At 33.0% G+C, this 19306-nt stretch overlaps 2 protein-coding genes across 9 annotated transcripts; both read right to left on the bottom strand.

The window, feature by feature from the left end:
• Nucleotides 1–200: 200 nt before the first annotated feature.
• On the bottom strand, nt 201–10619 carry LOC128196086 (uncharacterized). Of its 8 annotated transcripts, none has more exons than XM_052875688.1 (14): nt 10460–10619; nt 9538–10312; nt 8988–9072; nt 3053–3356; nt 2765–2971; nt 2447–2689; nt 1881–2376; nt 1598–1791; nt 1269–1519; nt 1023–1190; nt 839–946; nt 673–748; nt 506–601; nt 201–431 (listed from the first exon to the last, which is right to left on the bottom strand). In XM_052875688.1, the coding sequence occupies exons 3-14, from the start codon at nt 9062–9064 to the stop codon at nt 342–344; spliced, it is 2310 nt and encodes a 769-aa protein (XP_052731648.1). In that variant the 5' UTR covers nt 9065–9072; nt 9538–10312; nt 10460–10619; the 3' UTR covers nt 201–341. The 8 variants fall into 8 exon arrangements, with proteins under 8 accessions (XP_052731648.1, XP_052731646.1, XP_052731649.1 ...); XM_052875686.1 differs by having other exon boundaries at nt 8988–9615; nt 9770–10312; XM_052875689.1 differs by having other exon boundaries at nt 9770–10312.
• A 2503-nt stretch (nt 10620–13122) lies between these two features.
• LOC108331038 (wall-associated receptor kinase 3) lies at nt 13123–16224 on the bottom strand. The gene is made up of 3 exons (XM_017565649.2): nt 15189–16224; nt 14719–14892; nt 13123–14581 (listed from the first exon to the last, which is right to left on the bottom strand). Exons 1-3 carry the CDS (start codon nt 16108–16110, stop codon nt 13377–13379), a joined length of 2301 nt encoding a protein of 766 aa, XP_017421138.1. The 5' UTR covers nt 16111–16224; the 3' UTR covers nt 13123–13376.
• Between the last annotated feature and the right edge of the window lie 3082 nt (nt 16225–19306).

Here is a 19306-nt window from a genome sequence, read left to right as displayed (position 1 = left end):
AAAAAAATTTCTTTTTATACCTACTAGTGCTATAATAGGTGTAAAAAAAACAAGACTTTTTATACCTGATGTGGCTTTGACCGGTGTAAAAAGTGACGTTTTTTTTAAAAATATTTAATTTGTATGAACTACTATCCATATTCAGACCTGCATAAGATTCAATCCCAGAATACAGTTTAAATAATCAATAACAAGTAAAATAATCAATATTGTTTTCATTAACACATCAAAATGTAATATTTACCTAACAAAGTTCCTAGCTATATTTACCTAACATGGTTACTTAACATATTACACATATAATAGTTCCTAAACTCAAAATGTAATATTGAAGCATCCAATCATTTACAAATGGTTAAAAGAAATGCAGCCCATTGCTCCCGAACATCCTTTATGACTTGTTGTTCCATTGGAGACGTGTCATCAAATATCTACACAATGAATAGTTTGAGTAAAGTTATAATATTAATGGCTTAAAATCTTAGTTATAAAATGTTCACGTTACCAATTTCCATGAGTCAACGACATTTGCGGATATAATTTTCTGCATGTGTCTCATGACATAATATCCGCACTCAAAGCTTCCCAGTTGACGTGAGCACTACAAGTTAAATTTATAAAGTATCATAAAATTTATAATTGTATTTATAGTTTGAAAGATTAACTACTTACAGTTGGTGCAATGAACTGCAACTTCTTTCTAGAGACGATATGTGTTCCCTGCAACTTTGAATATGCCTCAACCACTCTATAAAGTTAAATGTATATTGAAATGAGTCTTAAGGAACTTAGTAAAGTCAGATATGTCTACACTACAAATAAATTATTAAAAACTTACAATATTAGTGTATTTTTAATTGTCAAAGTGTGAGGTTTTTTGTGCAATGAACATAAGAGAACTACAAGAAATTGTTGAGGAAGAATTAGTAACAATTGCCAGTGACCCCTGTAGATTCAAACAATAATAGTGTTAAATAACATTTACGTAAATAAAATTTTATTAATAAAAATTATATACTTACTGTTGCAAATAAGGTGCTAAGTACACTTGCTTTTTTCCGTTTACAAAAGCTTGTAAGAGGTAGTTTTGGACCTCTTCACCTTTATTCCCAACTCCTTGAATGGCAACAGGGTCAATAAAACCATAAATGTGATCATTCTTCTTTTCAATGGTCAACCGATGTAAATACCTTAAACATTGAAAATGAATAATGTTAGAATGAAATATTGAATATATTTAAACTTCATAAATATAGAAATTTACTTACAACAACCAAAGTTGTAGTATTGATATACATAACATATCAGTGCCAGAGAGAATTTCAAAAATATCCTTCTGACATATGAAGAAAGAGAGCGAAGATGTCCTGTTTGTGACTTCAGGAGGCATTTGTAACTCTATAGGAGAAAGGGAGATCTTCACTGCTAACACACCAAGTTGTTCTAGAATTATTTGTTGTGACGGCTGCGACTGTTGTTGCAGTGATTCATTCATATCTTCTTGTCCTTGTGCTTCAACCTGGTATACATATTTAAAAACTTACAAAATATTAATATTACTAATAAAAACAACAAAGTGCCTAATTAAAACAATTACCTTCTTTACAATTGCTCTTGACAATCTAAGGGGCCAAAGGATAAAATTTCCAGGGGCCTGTCCCACTGTCTGAACATCCTCAGTGGGCACAGGGACTCGAGCTGTAGCATCTCGTACGTCTACAACCACCACTCTCATCATATCAGTTGTAATGGTTTCATGGTGCATGGTTGACCCCAATGTATACATTTTACCTAAGTTATCCAAATAATATTTGTAAAATATATCAAAGAATATGATTCAACAAACAAGTACATGTAGACAATATAATAAGATAAATTACCTAAGGCCACCAAGCACTGTAGGGCATCATCACTAAACAACTCGTAGTCTGCATCAATAGTGGGAGAAGCGTTTTGAGGAGAAACATCACAACTCTCCTTTGTGCTTATACAAAGATGAGAAGGTTGAGGGAAATTCCTAGGTTGGCTTGAGGAGGAGGCGAATTCTGCTCGCACATCTGCTAACAATTGTGCCCGCATATTAGAGTACTCCTTCTTCAACTGTGCTCTCATATCACCGTACTCTTTCTTCATCTCGTTGATCTCCTCCCTCATCTCCTGTCTAATTTCTTCTCTTATACCCTTGAGGACTTCCTCACTGACATGGGCTTTACTATGATGACTTGTTGGAGGACCGAAGAATTGACGGATGCCAATAAATTTACCAACACCTCGAACACGTCCAGAATGCTCTGGACGACCAATGGCAACTGCCAATATGTCCTCACGGCCCTCGGGAGTGAATGTACCTTGTGTGCTTTGCTCGACCAACTCATCCTACAACCAAATATTTAAAGTTAAGTTAATCACATATGGGAGATCATATGATATTATTATATGGACTTACAATGCGCTTAGCTATGCTCGCGGTTTCCTCAGATGTGTACTCCCCAGATGGTCTTTGACGAGCTCTCTTCCATGTAACATGGCGTGGAAGACGAGTTATGGCACTCGTATCGGAGGCCCCAATAGGATTAGAGGTAGATGCCTCTTTCATCATCTTCTGCTCCAATTTCTCATAACCCCCACGAGACAATATATGAGGGTGGACATTTTTCTTTGCGATCTCTTGTGCAGCTCTCCTCTTAGCCTAGTGTATATATAATTAATTATGTTAGAAATATGTTAACATAAATAGTTAAACTATGATATAAAATGAATTTACCTGAAAGGCAGGATCTAATCGCTTCAACTTAAAGGCTTGCCATGTTTCCTCATCAAGAAATTGATACTTTTCACAAGGGCTTTTATCAGTTTTGGAACCATAAATATAATGACTTGTAAGCATAGTCTTGAAATTCTTCCATCTTTCCCCGACATATGAAATCCATTTCGTCCTCAATAGATTAGTGTTTGGGACGTCATATGTGACCTGTGCAATAAGAATGAATGACATGTTAAATATGAGTTATACATGTTAATGACACATTATATCAAAGTTAAGATTTCATACCAAGATGCTCTGCCATATCTGGTTCTTCACATTCTCTGGAACATGATCCCAATCATCACAAAGAATGGATGCCTTACTTCTACCGAGCAAGGCCACATAACTAATGAATTTCGTGCTATTTTCTCCCAAGGGTTTACAGGTCTGCATATCAAAACGAATGGGAAGCCTATGATCAGCGTTGCGGGTGGCTACCAACTCTCTCAACCTTGTCCCAGACCTACCTTTTTTTCGGGTAGGCGTATGAATGTCATCTGCACCTTGTGAAGGTGGGAGGTCACCAGATGGTGCGTCACTAGACATTTCCCTACATAAATCATTAAGTGTTAATAATAATTAATAGATAAAATAACAAAGCAAAATATATAATAGATCTAAAATTTCAGTTTATACATTGTCAAGTTGCAATGTTCTCCCACAACCCTTCGTGATGATCATCACGTATGGCATGGACGTCGTCTACTTCATTATCGACATTCAAGGTTGGCATATTTGATGAGAAAGATGGAGTTTCACCAATATCAAGAACGACTTCATCATTGTCATCAGTATAATGCATTGTTCTACCTTTGAGCACCACTGACCATCTATTGTCTTCGAGATCAGTGACATAAAACACTTGTTTTGCCTGAGACGCCATGATAAATGGCTCTTCAGTATAACCTTCCTTTTCTAGGTCAACCAATGTAAAACCTAGATCATCTGTCCTTACGCCAGTATTACCATCAACCCACTTACATTTAAAAATAGGTACTCTAAAACTTGTGTAATCTATCACCCAAATATCTTTAATTACACCAAAGTAGCACATGGATGCCATCACAGGATTTTTGTCCTTTGAACTCGAGAAATGCATTGACTCGGCCACAACCATTACTCCACTATTTTGAGTGGTGCTTTTTTCATCTTCTTTTTGTGTATGAAATGTGTAGTTATTTATATCATACCCACACCAACATATGACATCAAAGTTTGGCTCACTTGATAGCCAATTTAATGTATCAGAAGTTGTATGGTCAGCTTGAACTTGTTGTTTAAACCACTTTAAAAAGGTTTTGTTGTGTTCATTAATGACCCACTTTTGAGGCATTCGTGGATTATTTCTCTTAACTATATCTTTATGAGCACTTAAGTAGGGGATGACTTCTTCAGTGTTATTCAATATATACATATGTGCTCGTAGAATTTCAGCTCTATTCAGGGTGACAACTTTTGAACTTCTAGTACCCTTACCAACACCTCTTCCATGGTAACGAGACCTAGGTACCCCTATAGCTTCAACATCTGATAAGTAGTCTGTACAAAACTCAATAGCTTCCTCAGCAATATATCTTTCAACTATTGATGCTTCAGGACGATATTGGTTCTTTACATAACCTTTTAATATCTTCATGTATCGCTCAATAGGGTACATCCATCGTAAGAATACTGGACCACAAATTCTAACTTCTCTTACTAGATGAATAATTAAGTGCACCATAATATCAAAGAATGATGGAGGAAAGTACATCTCCAACTGACACAATATGACCACAACCTCATTTTCTAGTTGATCCAACTTCTCAATGTCAATAACTTTACTACATATTGCATTGAAAAAGAAGCACAATCTTGTTAATGTGTATCTAACATTCTTAGGCAATATGCCCCGAATAGCCACTGGTAGTAGTTGTTGCATCAATACATGACAATCATGAGATTTTAACCCAAGTAATTTATGATCTTTCATGGATACAACTCGTTTAAAATTAGAAGAGTAACCCAGTGGAACTTTCACACCTTGTAAAAATTCACAAAAACTCCTTTTTTCTTGTTTACACAATGTGTGACATGCTGGAGGCAAGTATGTCCTCTTACCATGTGATATTGGAGCTAATTGTTCTCTTATACCTATTTCAACCAGGTCCAAGCGAGCATTGAGTCCATCTTTCGTTTTCCCTTGAATATTGAGGAGCGTTCCGATAATACTATCACAAACATTTTTCTCTACATGCATAACATCTAAACAATGCCTGACATCAAGCACCCTCCAATATGGGAGATCAAATAAAATTGACCTTTTCTTCCATATGTTGCTTGAAGTGCCTTTTTTTTGTGTCTTTCCAAGAACAACACCAATGTCCTTCACACGCTCATATACTTGTGATCCACTTAAAGCCATTGGAGCTAATTCATTTTCTTGACACCCATCAAATGCTTTCTTTAATTTACGATATGGATGGTTTGTACTAAGAAACCTTCGATGTCCAAGGTATACTGTTTTCCTTCCATGCTGTAATTGACGATGACATGTGCCTTCTTCACATATAGGGCATGCTTTATGACCCTTAGTGCTATAGCCACTTAAATTACCATAAGCTGGAAAGTCGTTGATAGTACAAAATACCATGGCATGCAACTTGAATGAATCACCAGTGTATCCATCAAACATATCAACACCTTCCTCCCATAACATCTTTAAATCTTCAACTAATGGGGCTAAATAAACATCAATGTCGTTTCCTGGTTGTCTTGGACCCGAGATCATCAAGGATAACATCACATATTTGCGTTTCATACACAACCATGGAGGTAAATTGTAAATCACTAACATCACAGGCCACGAGCTATGTTTACTGCTCAAGTTTCCATATGGATTCATTCCATCTGTAGCAAGTCCAAACCTAATGTTTCTTGAATCTTTACAGAAATTAGGGAACATGGAATCAAAATTCTTCCACTGCATTGCATCTGCTGGATGCCTCAAATTCCCATCTTTTATACGTCCATCTGCATGCCATCTCATGAGTTTTGCATCATTTGAGTTACTGAACAAGCGTTTCAATCGTGGAACAAGAGGAAGATACCACAAGACTTTTGCAGGAGGACCCTTCCTATCACATTCAAACTCACTCTCTTTTTGTTTGTATCGTGATACCCCACATTGTGGACATTGATGTAACTTGGCAAACTCGCTCTTGTACAAAATACAATCATTAGGGCATGCATGAATTTTTTTATACTCCATACCCATGGGACACAATATCTTCTTCGCATCATAATTGCGTATTGGTAATGTGTTACCTTTAGGAAGCATGTCACTCAACAACTCAAGCAACTCTGTGAAGCTTTTATCAGTCCACCCATTTCTTGCTTTCACATTGAACAATTTTAACACAGCTGACAATCGAGTAAACTTAGTGCATTCTGGATATAAAGGTTTTTCTGCGTCACTGCACAAGTTGTCATACATATGAGCACGTTGGAAGGAATCATGTCCGACATCACATATCATGTCCTCTAACCGATCACCCATCTCTAAATCAACTTCTTCTACTTCTACTTGAGAGTCACTTACACTTGGCATGTCTATTAATTCACCATGCCATGTCCACTTTGTGTAGCTCTTTAGGAATCCATCACATAGAACATGCTCTCGAATAACTTCAGTTGGTAGTTTTCGCTCATTCAAACAATTAACACACGGACAATAGAATCTTCCGTTATTGTCTGGAACATTCATCTTTGCAAATTCAAGAAATTGTTCTACTCCACTCTCATATTCATTTGTTGTACGTATCAAATTTATCCAACTCCGATCCATTGTTATCTGTGAAAGCAACCACCTTTACAACAGTCAAAAGTATAAATATGACTTTTACAACAAGAGCAAGAGAAATGAGATTTTTTTATTGGGATGAGTTATCCCAAATGATTTTTTCTTTAAAACTTTCTAGGTGGTATGGTGGCTGGTGGTATTACTATTCTCTTGTTATTTTCTCTTTCCATCACACAAGAGTTCAAGCTAATTAACTTTTACCAATTTCCTTTATCACCATGTCATAATAACAACAGGTAATCTAATAAAATAGTAAAATTTCATTTGAAATTTATGAAAAAAAAATCAACTACATCTAAAAGGAGAGTCACATTTGTGACAATCTGTCTTAATCCTTTGTAAAACAAAGTACATTTGTGACAATCTGTCTTAAATTAAGATAACCAATTGATGGGAATGTTTAACTATTGATTTAGGTCTTTATTTGCAATTGACAAATTGAGATTTTAATTTATTATTAAGATATTTTTAATCTTCTGACATATGAGTATTTTTTTATATCAGTTTTAATTTTCTCTTTTTTGACATCATGTTATCCATAGCATCTGTCATTTCTCTCTCTAGTTGCAGAGTTTTGAATGTACACAAAACATTTCCCCATCACTGTTTTTCTAGCTCTCATTATTGGCTAATGTGTAACTCGAGTCCTTTTTGCAAGTAAAATAAACCATTGTAAGAAATTGTATAAACATGCCCAAACATTATTCATTCTAGTCAATTTACTTAATATATATGCGTAAATCTTCCCTAATATATATGTTTTGGTATGATATTTTAGTGTATCCAAATTGGATGATTTTATAAAATTGGGTTAGATTTAAAAATAATTTTTTAAGAGTTTTCTTTAATTTTATTATTAAAATTTGTTAATTTTAATGTAAATATTTAAAAAATTATTAAAATGGTAAATAAAGAAGAAAAAGTTAATATTTCATAGATATTAAAAAATGCCTAATAAAAAAACCATCAATTTCTTCATAAATATAAGTTATATTAAGGACTAGAGAGAGTGTAATATTTATGTATGTAATATAGTTAAATACATTAAGTTTAAGTTATACAGTTTAAACCGATTAAATTGAAATAGTCTCCGATGTGATAATTTATATCTTTTGTATTTCTTATTCTTGACCCTTTAGTAATGCTTAAAGTTAATAATAGAAAGATTTTTTTACTCAGACTCACAGCACTTCACACATTGACACGTAATAAGTTAGTTTAATGATTAGTTATCATTACTGTAATCTCCCAAAATTATCTTTATTTCACTAGTTCTCATTTCTGGTATATAGTTACATCATTTAGTATGCTGTAATTTTTTTAAATTTTAATTGAAATCTTCTTAGTGTGGTATTATTTTATGATATAAACTAGAGTCGTACTAGTTTAATAATGCATTATAATTTTTTAAAATTTAAATTATATCAGTTTAAGACCCCTTTTTTGAATGAACTCAAATCAAGTTGTTACAATTTTTTTATGTTTAAAATTGTATCATTGGATAATTTTTAAAACAAAATTTCACAATTTTGTACCTTTGTCTTGTGACTACAATTCCAAAGGCTAACTAATGTTTTTTTTTGTCTTGTGTGCTTCTTTTTTTTTCACAGAAGTTATTTCTCTTTCATTTGTTGAACCTAAAAAGATCTATTTTTGTTTTCTAGTTAGTGCATTAATCCTGAATTTATCTTCTTCATCCTCTGAAATGGTCTTGTGAACCATTCGTAGTGGGTTGGAATTTTTCTTTTCAGCAACTATATTATTTGAACTACTACATTCTCATATCTTAATTTCATTTTTTTCCATCTCAACCTAAGAGCATATGTCCTAATAATACACTTTGACAGAATGATGCTTAGGAACATCCTGCTAGATATCGAACCACTGTTGCTATGTGAACACCTATGCTATTTCCCTATTCACACTACATATTGTTGAGGCTTTTCCTTTCCCATCCGTGATAATTTCCTTCACCTGATAGAGATTTCAGATTCTCCTTATTGCAGTGTACCTATCTGGTGTTGATGATCTCTTTAGAGGCCTACTTGCAGGTATCACTCTTAGCCTTTTAGTGTAGTGGATTTACTCATGTTTGTTATTGACACAATTGTTTTCAATACAGAAAATTGTTTCTGCAAGAATGAAAGTAATTCATTCTCCTTGTGGTTTACATCAATTAAGAATGAAATAAATGAAAGTAATCTTTTAACCTCAAAATTCTTTTAAAGCTAAGCAATACCTGAATTTAAAATGTTATGATAGGAAAACACAACAGAAAAAGTTCAACCTGTTTTTCACCAATGACAATGAGCTCTTGTACTAAAGCAAAACTTCAAGTACCTGTTCTTCTCAATAACTCTGTAAAATCTTCCTCCCTTCTCTACGACATTTTCTACATCCTTCTTTGCAATCACCATCAACAGCCCTGTGCAAAAAACAAATTTTATCCTGGAATGATTTAAAAAGACATAATTTACAATATAATTTCACCAAACCCTCCATTAAAATCACCAAATTATGCAATTTGTAACAATCTAATGTATTATCCAACCAAGTGAAAGTCTAGAGGCAGTTGACAATCAAATATATAATTGCAAGATGGATGCTTTGGTAAGAGCCTGTCTGTATTTAATTAAGAACCACTTCGAAGTAAGCTTCCCTCATATATGTTCATTAAACTTCCCTCACAAACTAAAACTAATGTATAAGCCTCAACTTTGTATGAGTTGAGGTGTTTGAGTTAATTTTAAATCCAGGCACAAATTTAATTAACCTCTCTCTTTAATTTTTATTTTCTTCACACTTTAAACACTTGTTGAAAGATTTAACCAAACTAGTCAGAGGTGTGTGCTTATTACAAGTAATGGAAGGGAAAGGAAGTTCACGTTACAGGTTCTAAAGGAGGAGGGGTCTTCGATTAAAAATAAGACCAAGCATTTGGAGTATGACTTGATATCAAGATTAAGGCCTGTTATGCATAATACCAATATTAAGGTGAGTGTTTATAAGAGAACGAAACCAATATAATAACAGACAAAAACATTGGATTAAGGTAAGTGAAGTAACCGTGTACTATAAAGCAAAAATTTTAGTACATTGACGGGAGTTTCAAGCACATGCACCTTAGATTTTTGGCTAGAAGGAAACCGAAGAAACTTGCCAAATGTGCAGTACAGTTGGACAAAACAGCCCGAGCCTAGGTATTGGGTTGAGGAGGAGCAGCTAGGCCTACAGAGTTTGGCTTCTCCATGGCTCCAATCTTTCACTGTAGGAGTTTAGGTTCTTCCATATAGAAGCATTAACTTTTATTATTATTTAGTGACACAGGCTTTAGCTCATAAACAGAAAATCATTTGCCAGAGACAAGAATCCTAGGTATGAATTTCAGATAAATCGAGTTTAGTGTTGAGGATGTTGTGGTTCCTGCCAGCACCAAGTCGGTAACGATTCCGCGTCAACCCGACCGTGTCGTAAAATTCGATTTTAGGGTTCCTGTGGTTTACGATTTTAGGGATTACTAAGGAATGAAGGAAGAGAAGGATTACTTACCAAATGAAGGGACTGTTGAACGCGTCACCTTAAGCAACCACAACAACGAACTTTGTGACCTCAATGCACCGAACCACACCAACGAGAAGGCCAAATGAGAAGGCAGAACGAGAAAACTGAAAGAGAAGGCCGAACACAAACACTTTGTCAACAAACACCAATGCTTCGTCAACAAATTATGAGAAGCCAAAAGAGAAAAAGGTTCTTCGTTGAGGGAGAAGAAGAAAACGAAGTGAGTAGAATGGGGGACGATCAAACCGTACTTTTCCAGAAGTCGGAGCCCTAGAAATCATAACATTGAGCGCTTCATTGGTGACTTGGTGACTATTAGAGAATGAGAATGGGAATTGGTGGCGGTTGGAGCGGAAGGAATGAGATTCACGGCGGAGGAGGCAGAGTGGGAAGAGGAAAGAATTTCGTTTTCTGTCTAACCGTCGAACTGTAATTATTTTTCCAAACTTCTATACCGATTTTATCATTTATCAGGTATAGAAGTTTTTTTTTAAAGTTATTCCTGTACCGGTTTTAGCTTTTATTAGGTATAGAAAAATTTCTTTAAATTATTTCTGTACCGGTTATAAGTTGAAGCGGTTTCAAAACATTTTTTTTTACTTTTTATACCTAATATAAGTATAACCGGTGTAAAAGAACTTACCTTATTTACGATAATACCATTGCATCATTTTTTATAGCTGGTGAATTTAAACAAGTAAAAAAAGTAGCTATAAAAAGTGTATTTTGCACTAGTGATTTGTGCATCAAGAGGAAAATAGTTTTAAATTTAGACCTACCCATGGGTTCGAGTTTATTTATGTGTTTATTATAAGAGATTAAATGCTAAGAAAATAATAATAAATATTTTTAAGTTTATAATTAAGTTTTAAGTAAAATCAACTTGAAAAATGATTTATAAGTTTAAAATATCAATATATTTGTAAAAATATGAATAGTAGACATTGTAAAAATCATAGGATAAACATTTGTAAATTATAGAGTAGATTGTCTAAAAATATAAGGGGTGTGTAAAAACATGTAAGGTAAACTCACTAAAAATACAAATCAGTGTATGAATAAACACAACTAATTTATATTGCTAGACTTGTCTAATTAGTGCATTGACAAACTCATTTAGTATGTGTTATTAGATTCGTCTAATTAGTATATGGATAAACTCGTTTAACGGGTATTGTTTTACTTATTTAATCGGATATAAACGGACCAACATAATATATATTGTAAGACCGATTTAATCAAATAATTGATAAATTCATCTAATGTGTATTAATAGACTCGTCTAATGTATATAGTTAGACTCATATAATCAGTATATAGACAAACTCGTTTAATGTGTGTTGTTAGACTCGTTTGATTAGTGTATGGACATACTCGTCCAATGTGTATTCTTAGACTCATTCAATGTATGGAATGACTCCTCTAATGTATTTTTCTATACTAATCGATGCATGGATAGACATCTAATGTCTTTTGTTATACTCATCTAATCAGTGTATGAAAAAACTTGTTTAATATGTATTGCAATATTCATTTAATTATTGCATTAAAAGACTTGTCCAATGTGTATTAATAGAATGATTTATCTGCATTAAAAATCTAATTTGTGTGTAAAAAGACTTGTCTAATGTATATTACTATAGTTGTGTAATCAATATATGAATGATTTATGTATAATGTATTGTTAGACTCGAATATTAAATACATTGATAAACTCGTATAATGTTTTTTATTTTACTCATCTAATCAATGTATTCCTAGACTTATCTAATCATTTTTGTTATAGACCTTTAATCAACATATGAAATGATTTTTGTAATACTTTTTGTTATACTTATCTAATTAGTATATGGACAATCTCATTTCTGTATTGTTAGACTTATGTAATTTTTATGCTATATTTGTGTAATCAATGTATGAAAAGGCTCGTCTAATGTATATTGTTAGATTTTCTATTCAATACATTAATAAATTCGTCTAATATGCATTGCTAGGCTTGTTTAATCAGTATATGAGTATAATCGTATAACATGTATGGTTATTTCAAGACTCATATAATTAGTAAGCGGACAAATTCATTTAATATGTGTTAATAAACTCGTCTAATCTGTGTATAGACACACTTATCTAATGTATACTAGACTTGTTTAATTAGTGTATAAAAATATTCATTTATAGTCTATTGTTAGACTCATTTAATTATTGCATGGACAAAGTCATCTAATCAATCTATGTACAAACTCATTTAATGTGTATTGGAGGACTTGTTTAATCATTGAATGGACAAACATGTTGGACAGTTATGTATGGACAGACTTGCACAATGTATATTGTCAAGTTCATTTTATCAATGTACGGATTGACTCGTCTAGTGTTTGTTGCTATGTGCATGGATAAATTTTTCTAATGGTATTCGTAAACACGTCTAATCAATGTGCGAAATGATTCATCTATGCTTATCTAGTGATTGTATGGATATACTAATCTATTGTTTATTGTTAAATTTGTCTGATCAGTGCAACGACTAACTCGTTTAATATTTCATGTTATACTCATGTATTTAGTGTATACTTAGACTCGTTAATCATTATATGAAGTGATTCATCTAATTTTTTTTATTATACTCATATAATTAGTATATGGACCCACACATGTCCACTTGCACGCACATGCACATGCACACGTACATGCACATGCACACGCACACACAAACCACCTAATGAGCCTGCAAACAACAACTTTGACAAACCTTATTTATCTTCAAGAACATGGCACAATTTTACCTTTATTGTAAAGTAAAACCAATATATCTTGAGAAAACACTCATCAACTCCTCTTACAAAATTCTTGACAAAATTAATTAAATATTAGTGATAACTTTTAAGAGAAAAAGCATATGATATTTCACGCTACATTTCATCTCAACCACAATTTCCACTTGAATATTAATTGTAAAACCAATATAACTTGAGAGACAATTCACCAACTCCGCACATAATCCTGATGAATTAACTAAAAAGTCTATCAATAGTACACAACATTTAATAATAAAAATAATGACACATTGTGCAATAAAAAAAATACAACATACAATACATAACATCCATTACTCTGAATCTAGTCTTGAATAACGACGATCTTATGAATTATTATAATAATATCAGCTAATCATCTTCCACTAGTTAAGGAGGAGGACAATCGGTTTAAAATATCAGAGCTAGAATGCATGCTTCTTCTGTTAACACCATCAACACTAAAAGAAGATGATGGTGTTGCTTTGAGAAGAGTTTCAGTCTCCTCTGATGATAAGTTGACTTTTTCCCATTGGCGCTTCTCCACAATGTTGATTCCTTCAAGTTTCATTGCCACTTCTCTCATGGTGGGCCTTTCCTCCCCCTTCAACCTCAAACAATGGCTTGCAATATTTGCAACATCCATTAGTTGCTCAACATTTGCCTCGTTTATTATGCGGCCATCGACAATATCAAGTAATTGACCCTCATTCATTGAAGAATGGAAGTGAATCGCTAGGTTTCTGTGAGGCTCTGGCCTTTCAAAAGAGAGTGCCTTCTCTCCTGTTAGTAGTTCGGCTAGGACAACTCCAAAACTATAGACATCACTTTTCTTTGTTAACTGGCTTGAGTGGAAGTATTCTGGGTCAAGATACCCTAGTGTCCCCAACACCAAAGTGGTTAACTGAGTTCGATCAAGAGGAATAATCTTTGAAGCTCCAAAATCAGAAACCTTTGCAGTGAGATTGTGATCAAGTAGTATGTTTGAAGTTTTCACATCTCTATGTACGATTGGTGCATGGGTAGCAGAATGCAAGTACGCCAAGGCCCCAGCAGTTTCAATTGCTATTTGTAATCTTCTTTTCCATGTAAGTCTTAAAGATTTGCTTTGATCGTGGAGATGCTCATAGACAGTTCCATTGGGAACAAATTCATAAACAAGTAAGGGAACCTCTGTCTCTAAACAACATCCCAAGAGTTTCACCACATTTCTATGGTTGATTTGACAAAGAAGAATCACCTCATTGATGAAATGCTCAATTTGGTTTGGATTACTAATTCTCGACTTTTTTATTGCTACAATTCTATTGTCAGGTAATATTCCTTTGTAAACTGTTCCCTCCCCACCTTCACCTAAGACCATCTCTTCATTGAAATTGTTGGTGGCCTCTTTTAGTTCTTTCACATTAAATATTTTTGTCAATTCATTTGATCCACTGTACCTGTTTAACTGTTGTTGTAATAGCAGACCACCGTTTAGTTGAAAAAAATGTTCTTTAAGTCTGTTGAGTTTGCTTTTCTTTAATGCACAGTACACGTATAAGGTTCCCCCAACAAGTGCCAATATACTTCCAGTCACACCTGATCATCGTTTATATTAATATGGTTTTTTATAGCAGTGAAATTTCTTTCAGGAATATTATATTGTAATAGTAAAACTAGTTAATCGTGATCTCGAGTGCAGAATATAATGTTTTGACAGACAAAAGAATACTTACTTAAAGCAATTATGATTTTGCGGTTACTCCTGATAACACATCCGCTTCCATTATTTTTCCCACCTCCTTCGTATCCCTTTAGACAAGAACAACTGTAGCTCCCTTCTGGACTGTTAATGCATGTTGATCTCCCCTTTAAACAGTCATGGGATTCCTCAACACATTCATCAACATCTGGAAAGATAATTAACGACTTTTAAAGAAAAAAATGTTCACAATTTGTGTATAGTTTCCCATTAATTTGTACACTTGTTAACAATACTAAATACGAAATAATTAACATACCAGTTTCAAAATATGTGATGTTTTAACTCAAAAACAAGTTTGGTATTTAAATCCTAAAATAAATAATGAATGTAAAAGTGCTTTAATATTGTGTGCATTAAATTTGAAGTAACTAATAAAGGTAGTTTTATAAAATTGATAGACATTAAAAATGAGTTATGTTAAAAGAAGGAGAATATAGAGACCTTGACAACCATCAGATAGGTAAGGATTTCCCCGAAAACCAGTGGAGCATTTACAATGGTAACCAGGTCCCACCTCTGCATTGTGACATTCACTGTGCTTTGATTTACACGCATAGCTTGAAGCATTCTTCTGAGCATCTAGGCACGTGTTCCCCACGGCCCAATCCACAACCACAGGAAACGTGTTGCTTCTGTTAAAATTGATGAAATCTCTCATGGAGAAATTGTAGGCTCCCTCCTTAGCCAGAAATGTATAACCACATGGGTAGGACAGAAATTCCCTTCTGGTTGAGTTATAGTCGAAGATATTTGCAGCACAAGCATAGTAGAATTCCGATAGCCTATGTTGAATTGGAGTCTCGCAACAGAAAGTGCCGGAGCATGACTCGTCATGTGTCTTGTTGTAAAGGTCGCTGCTGTAGAAGGACACGCAATAAGTGGGAGCGTATGTTGTCTGGGATCTTAAATAGTCATCAGCTACTATTCCTGCCGTGTAAGCGCCCAATACAGTTAACTTGTTTTGCTTGGATGATAGGTGAAAAGGTGTGTATAACCTGATGAAAAAGGAATAATCATTGTCTGATTCAACATTCTTGTTATCGACACAACTTGTGGCAACTGGCAATGAAACGTGAAGTTGGCCGTCGAGTGAGATGTCCAGCACCTGCACCTGCACCTTTTCATCGGTAGTATTGAAGAGCCGCATTTCTGTAGTAGTCTTCAAGAATGGAAGGCTTTTGTCGCAAGTGATGAGAAATGAGGTGTTGAGAGAACAGGGGTTTGTGAGGCCAAAGGGAAAGGGAATGGTAACGTTGCCACACTTTGATGGGCAGTTTGGCTTTGACATAGGTATAGTTTTAGCTGCTGCTACCGCTGCAATCAGGAGCACAACAAGTAGCAGCTGATTTGAATTCACACTCATCTGCACCTGTTTTTCTTTCACCTTGATCTAATCATGAGTGTGTGCTCCTATCATTTACTAAGTATATGCAATGAATGATTCAGAAAGACTTGGGGTCAATGATAAGCTTCAGTTGCCCCTTCCAATGATCTTCCCAAGAATGCATTCAACGTTGTCAAATCATGAAACAATATTTTTTATTTTTTTTAAATAATATGGAAGGGAAGTGAAGACTCGGGGTCAACTATTGATTGATTATCATCTACGAACAAAGGAATTATGAGTCGAGAGCAAGCAGCTTGTTGAAAGATCAACCAAAACGACTTTTTCTCTATGAATAATAAATACATTGAATAGGATATTTTGTGATAGAAATAGAGGAAATAAATATTAGATGTCGGATGTTTACCTATGTATTAATCTCATCTCAATTATTTCTGGCAGAATCCTTCCGAATATCTTTTATCAAAATGGTATAATTTAACCAAAATTCCACAAATATATTTTAATATATTACAGGCGATTTTTAAAGGAAGAAGTTTTCCTTCTATGTATAATTATAAAGGATACTTTTTTCTAAAGTTGAGTGAAAAGTTCATACATCAATCCAAAAATAAAATGAAGTATATGTCTTGCCTATATCTGTTTTATTATGACCATTTCTGAAACAACTAAATCGAACTAAATCGTGTTTTGTTAAATGAGACTAAAAAGTGCATGCATGAATCAGACAGAGATCACATAAGTGCGTAGCCTTAATAAATAACTACTACCTTCTTGACATTTATATACAATTACTCACTTTCCGAACTCATTTACAATATTTATGAAATTCAATTTCATCTACTTCCAAAATGATAATGATATCCGATTTCAAATTTTATTCTTGACCTTGACATACACCCCATGTTGGCACTAAGAAATACCAATTGCTACTCGTGTTCATAAAATAATGAATCAATTCCAACTAAATTAAAGATATCAAAATTTATGAGATTTTTAAAAATTAATTAAGCTAATAAATGAAAAAAACATTAAAAAACATATTTTTCTGTTATATAAAAAAAGGGCTAAAAAGAGAAATCAGTTTGAATGTACGACTTTTGTATATAAGCAGAGAAAATTATGAACATATCTATAATTAGTAGTATTTATATTTATAGTATATGTATATATCCAATTGAAGGGAACACAGATGGAACTTTTATAGGTGTCACAACCACAAAACTCACTAAAATAATTAAAAAAAGCAAAGTTCAAATCTTTGCTAAATGAAGCAACTATCGGGCATGGTGACAAACCAAACATCAGAGCGTGACTCTTGGGGCACTTAAATCTCGTTGTGTCCCCTACTGTCTCATATTTTCCAGTTTCTCAGTTTCTCTAAACTATACAAAATGTTTCTCTCTGAACCCTCTGTTCCTTTCTTTGCAGTCCCAATTACTACTCCTCTCGCACCTTCTTCAACTCCTTTATGTTAACATTATTTTTAAATATAAAATAAATATTATAAAATTTTCGATTCCTACTTTTAAGTAACATAAAGTGATCATTAAGTCATTATTTTTCTTTTTTTAACTACATAGAGGTTATGAACAGTTACTAATTTTTAAACTTAAAGTTCATTTATTTTGATACTTGTGATGACTAGACTTTATATAAGAAAATGAGTTACTTTTAGTTTTTATCACTGAGCCTATTACGCATATTATTCTTTCATTTTGCTTCCATTGTTTTTTTATCAGGAGATGTTAATATAATATGTTTAGGTCAATTTTATACTATGCTATTTTATCATTTGGTATCAGAGCAAGTTTATTCTTCTGCATTGCATGTTTTTGTTGATTTGGATTTTTAGATTTACGGGTTTTATTATTTTGATTTATTTAATCTAAACAAAATTTCCAAATTAACGTAAAACCTGATTACAATTTCTTGTAATCTTAAACCGAGCTTTTATAATAAAATTAGCCATTATTAGGATTCCCAGGACGATGAACCGTTTCGTTTTATTTTTTCCTGCTTTTGAATCGTCTTCCCGGCATGATAGTATGATGCTTGACCTGCGGCGATATCTGGTTGTTCATGAGAGTTTGTAGGATTTCCCCTTAGTGTCCTGGGATTAACCTGTAGATGAGCGACTATTTTCTATGCCTGTGCTTCTTCAGCAATTTCTGCAGCGACTCGTCCCTGTTTGGATCCTTTCGGCTTTGGCCATTCTTGAACTATGTTGTTGCTTGATGAAGAGAATGAAGAAGGTTCTTTTGATTAAAGATAGAGAAAGGGTTTATGCGCGTCGTAACTACAGCTTTGTCTTTGAACCCTATATTTTCTTTTCTGCCACGCACATGAGAATTAAACCATTCCCAATTTTTAGTTATTATTATTTTATAGGTCATTTTAATGACCTCTCGCAGCTTTATTTGCATTGCAGCTTTATTCTTTTTCACACAAACATTAAATGTTATTGCATTGGTGCTTTTTGTTTAAATAATAATAGTAATTATTATTATTATTATTATTATTATTATTATTATTTTAACATATAATATATAATATGTTTTATTATGATACGCAAACATAACCTGTTATATATATATATATATATATATATATATATATATATATATATATATATTTGATTGATAATTATGTATATTTTATGTATATATTTGTTGTTATACGTGCAAATAAAATATACATTATTATTACTATATTTGCATATTATGAATTTTATGTAAATATTTATATATTATTAATGTTTTAGTAGTAATATAGTTTTAATAAATTAAAGAGTAGCCACAACATCTTTAATCAATTAAAATTGTATATAAAGTTTTGTTATATGAGAAACATTAGTTGTAAATAATTATATTTAATATGATAAAATCTATCCATAGGAATTTTTTTATATTTATATGATTAATTAGGCTAAAATATTAAATTATATTTTTTAATTTACCCACAGAAATTAAGAAAAAGGAACATAATTTGATAGTTTTATCATTAAGATAATAAGTCTAATTGAGTAGGACTTTAGCCCACAAGCAAGTTTTATGTTAATAAATTCATTGGTAAAGACATGTTTGCATTAGTAAAACATGACATTTATTTTAGTCTCAAATTATATAATAAGCATGTAACTTTGAATTTGCAGTTTCTCAATCTGTGAATTTTTCTTATATCAAGTGTGGTATTCCCGAGTTGAAAGGAGATA

The sequence above is a fragment of the Vigna angularis genome, chromosome 4 (assembly GCF_016808095.1).
Source record: "Vigna angularis cultivar LongXiaoDou No.4 chromosome 4, ASM1680809v1, whole genome shotgun sequence".
Lineage (NCBI taxonomy): Eukaryota > Viridiplantae > Streptophyta > Magnoliopsida > Fabales > Fabaceae > Vigna > Vigna angularis.
The sequence above is the reverse complement of the archived record's forward strand: the minus strand, read 5'-3'. Positions and strand labels throughout refer to the sequence as shown.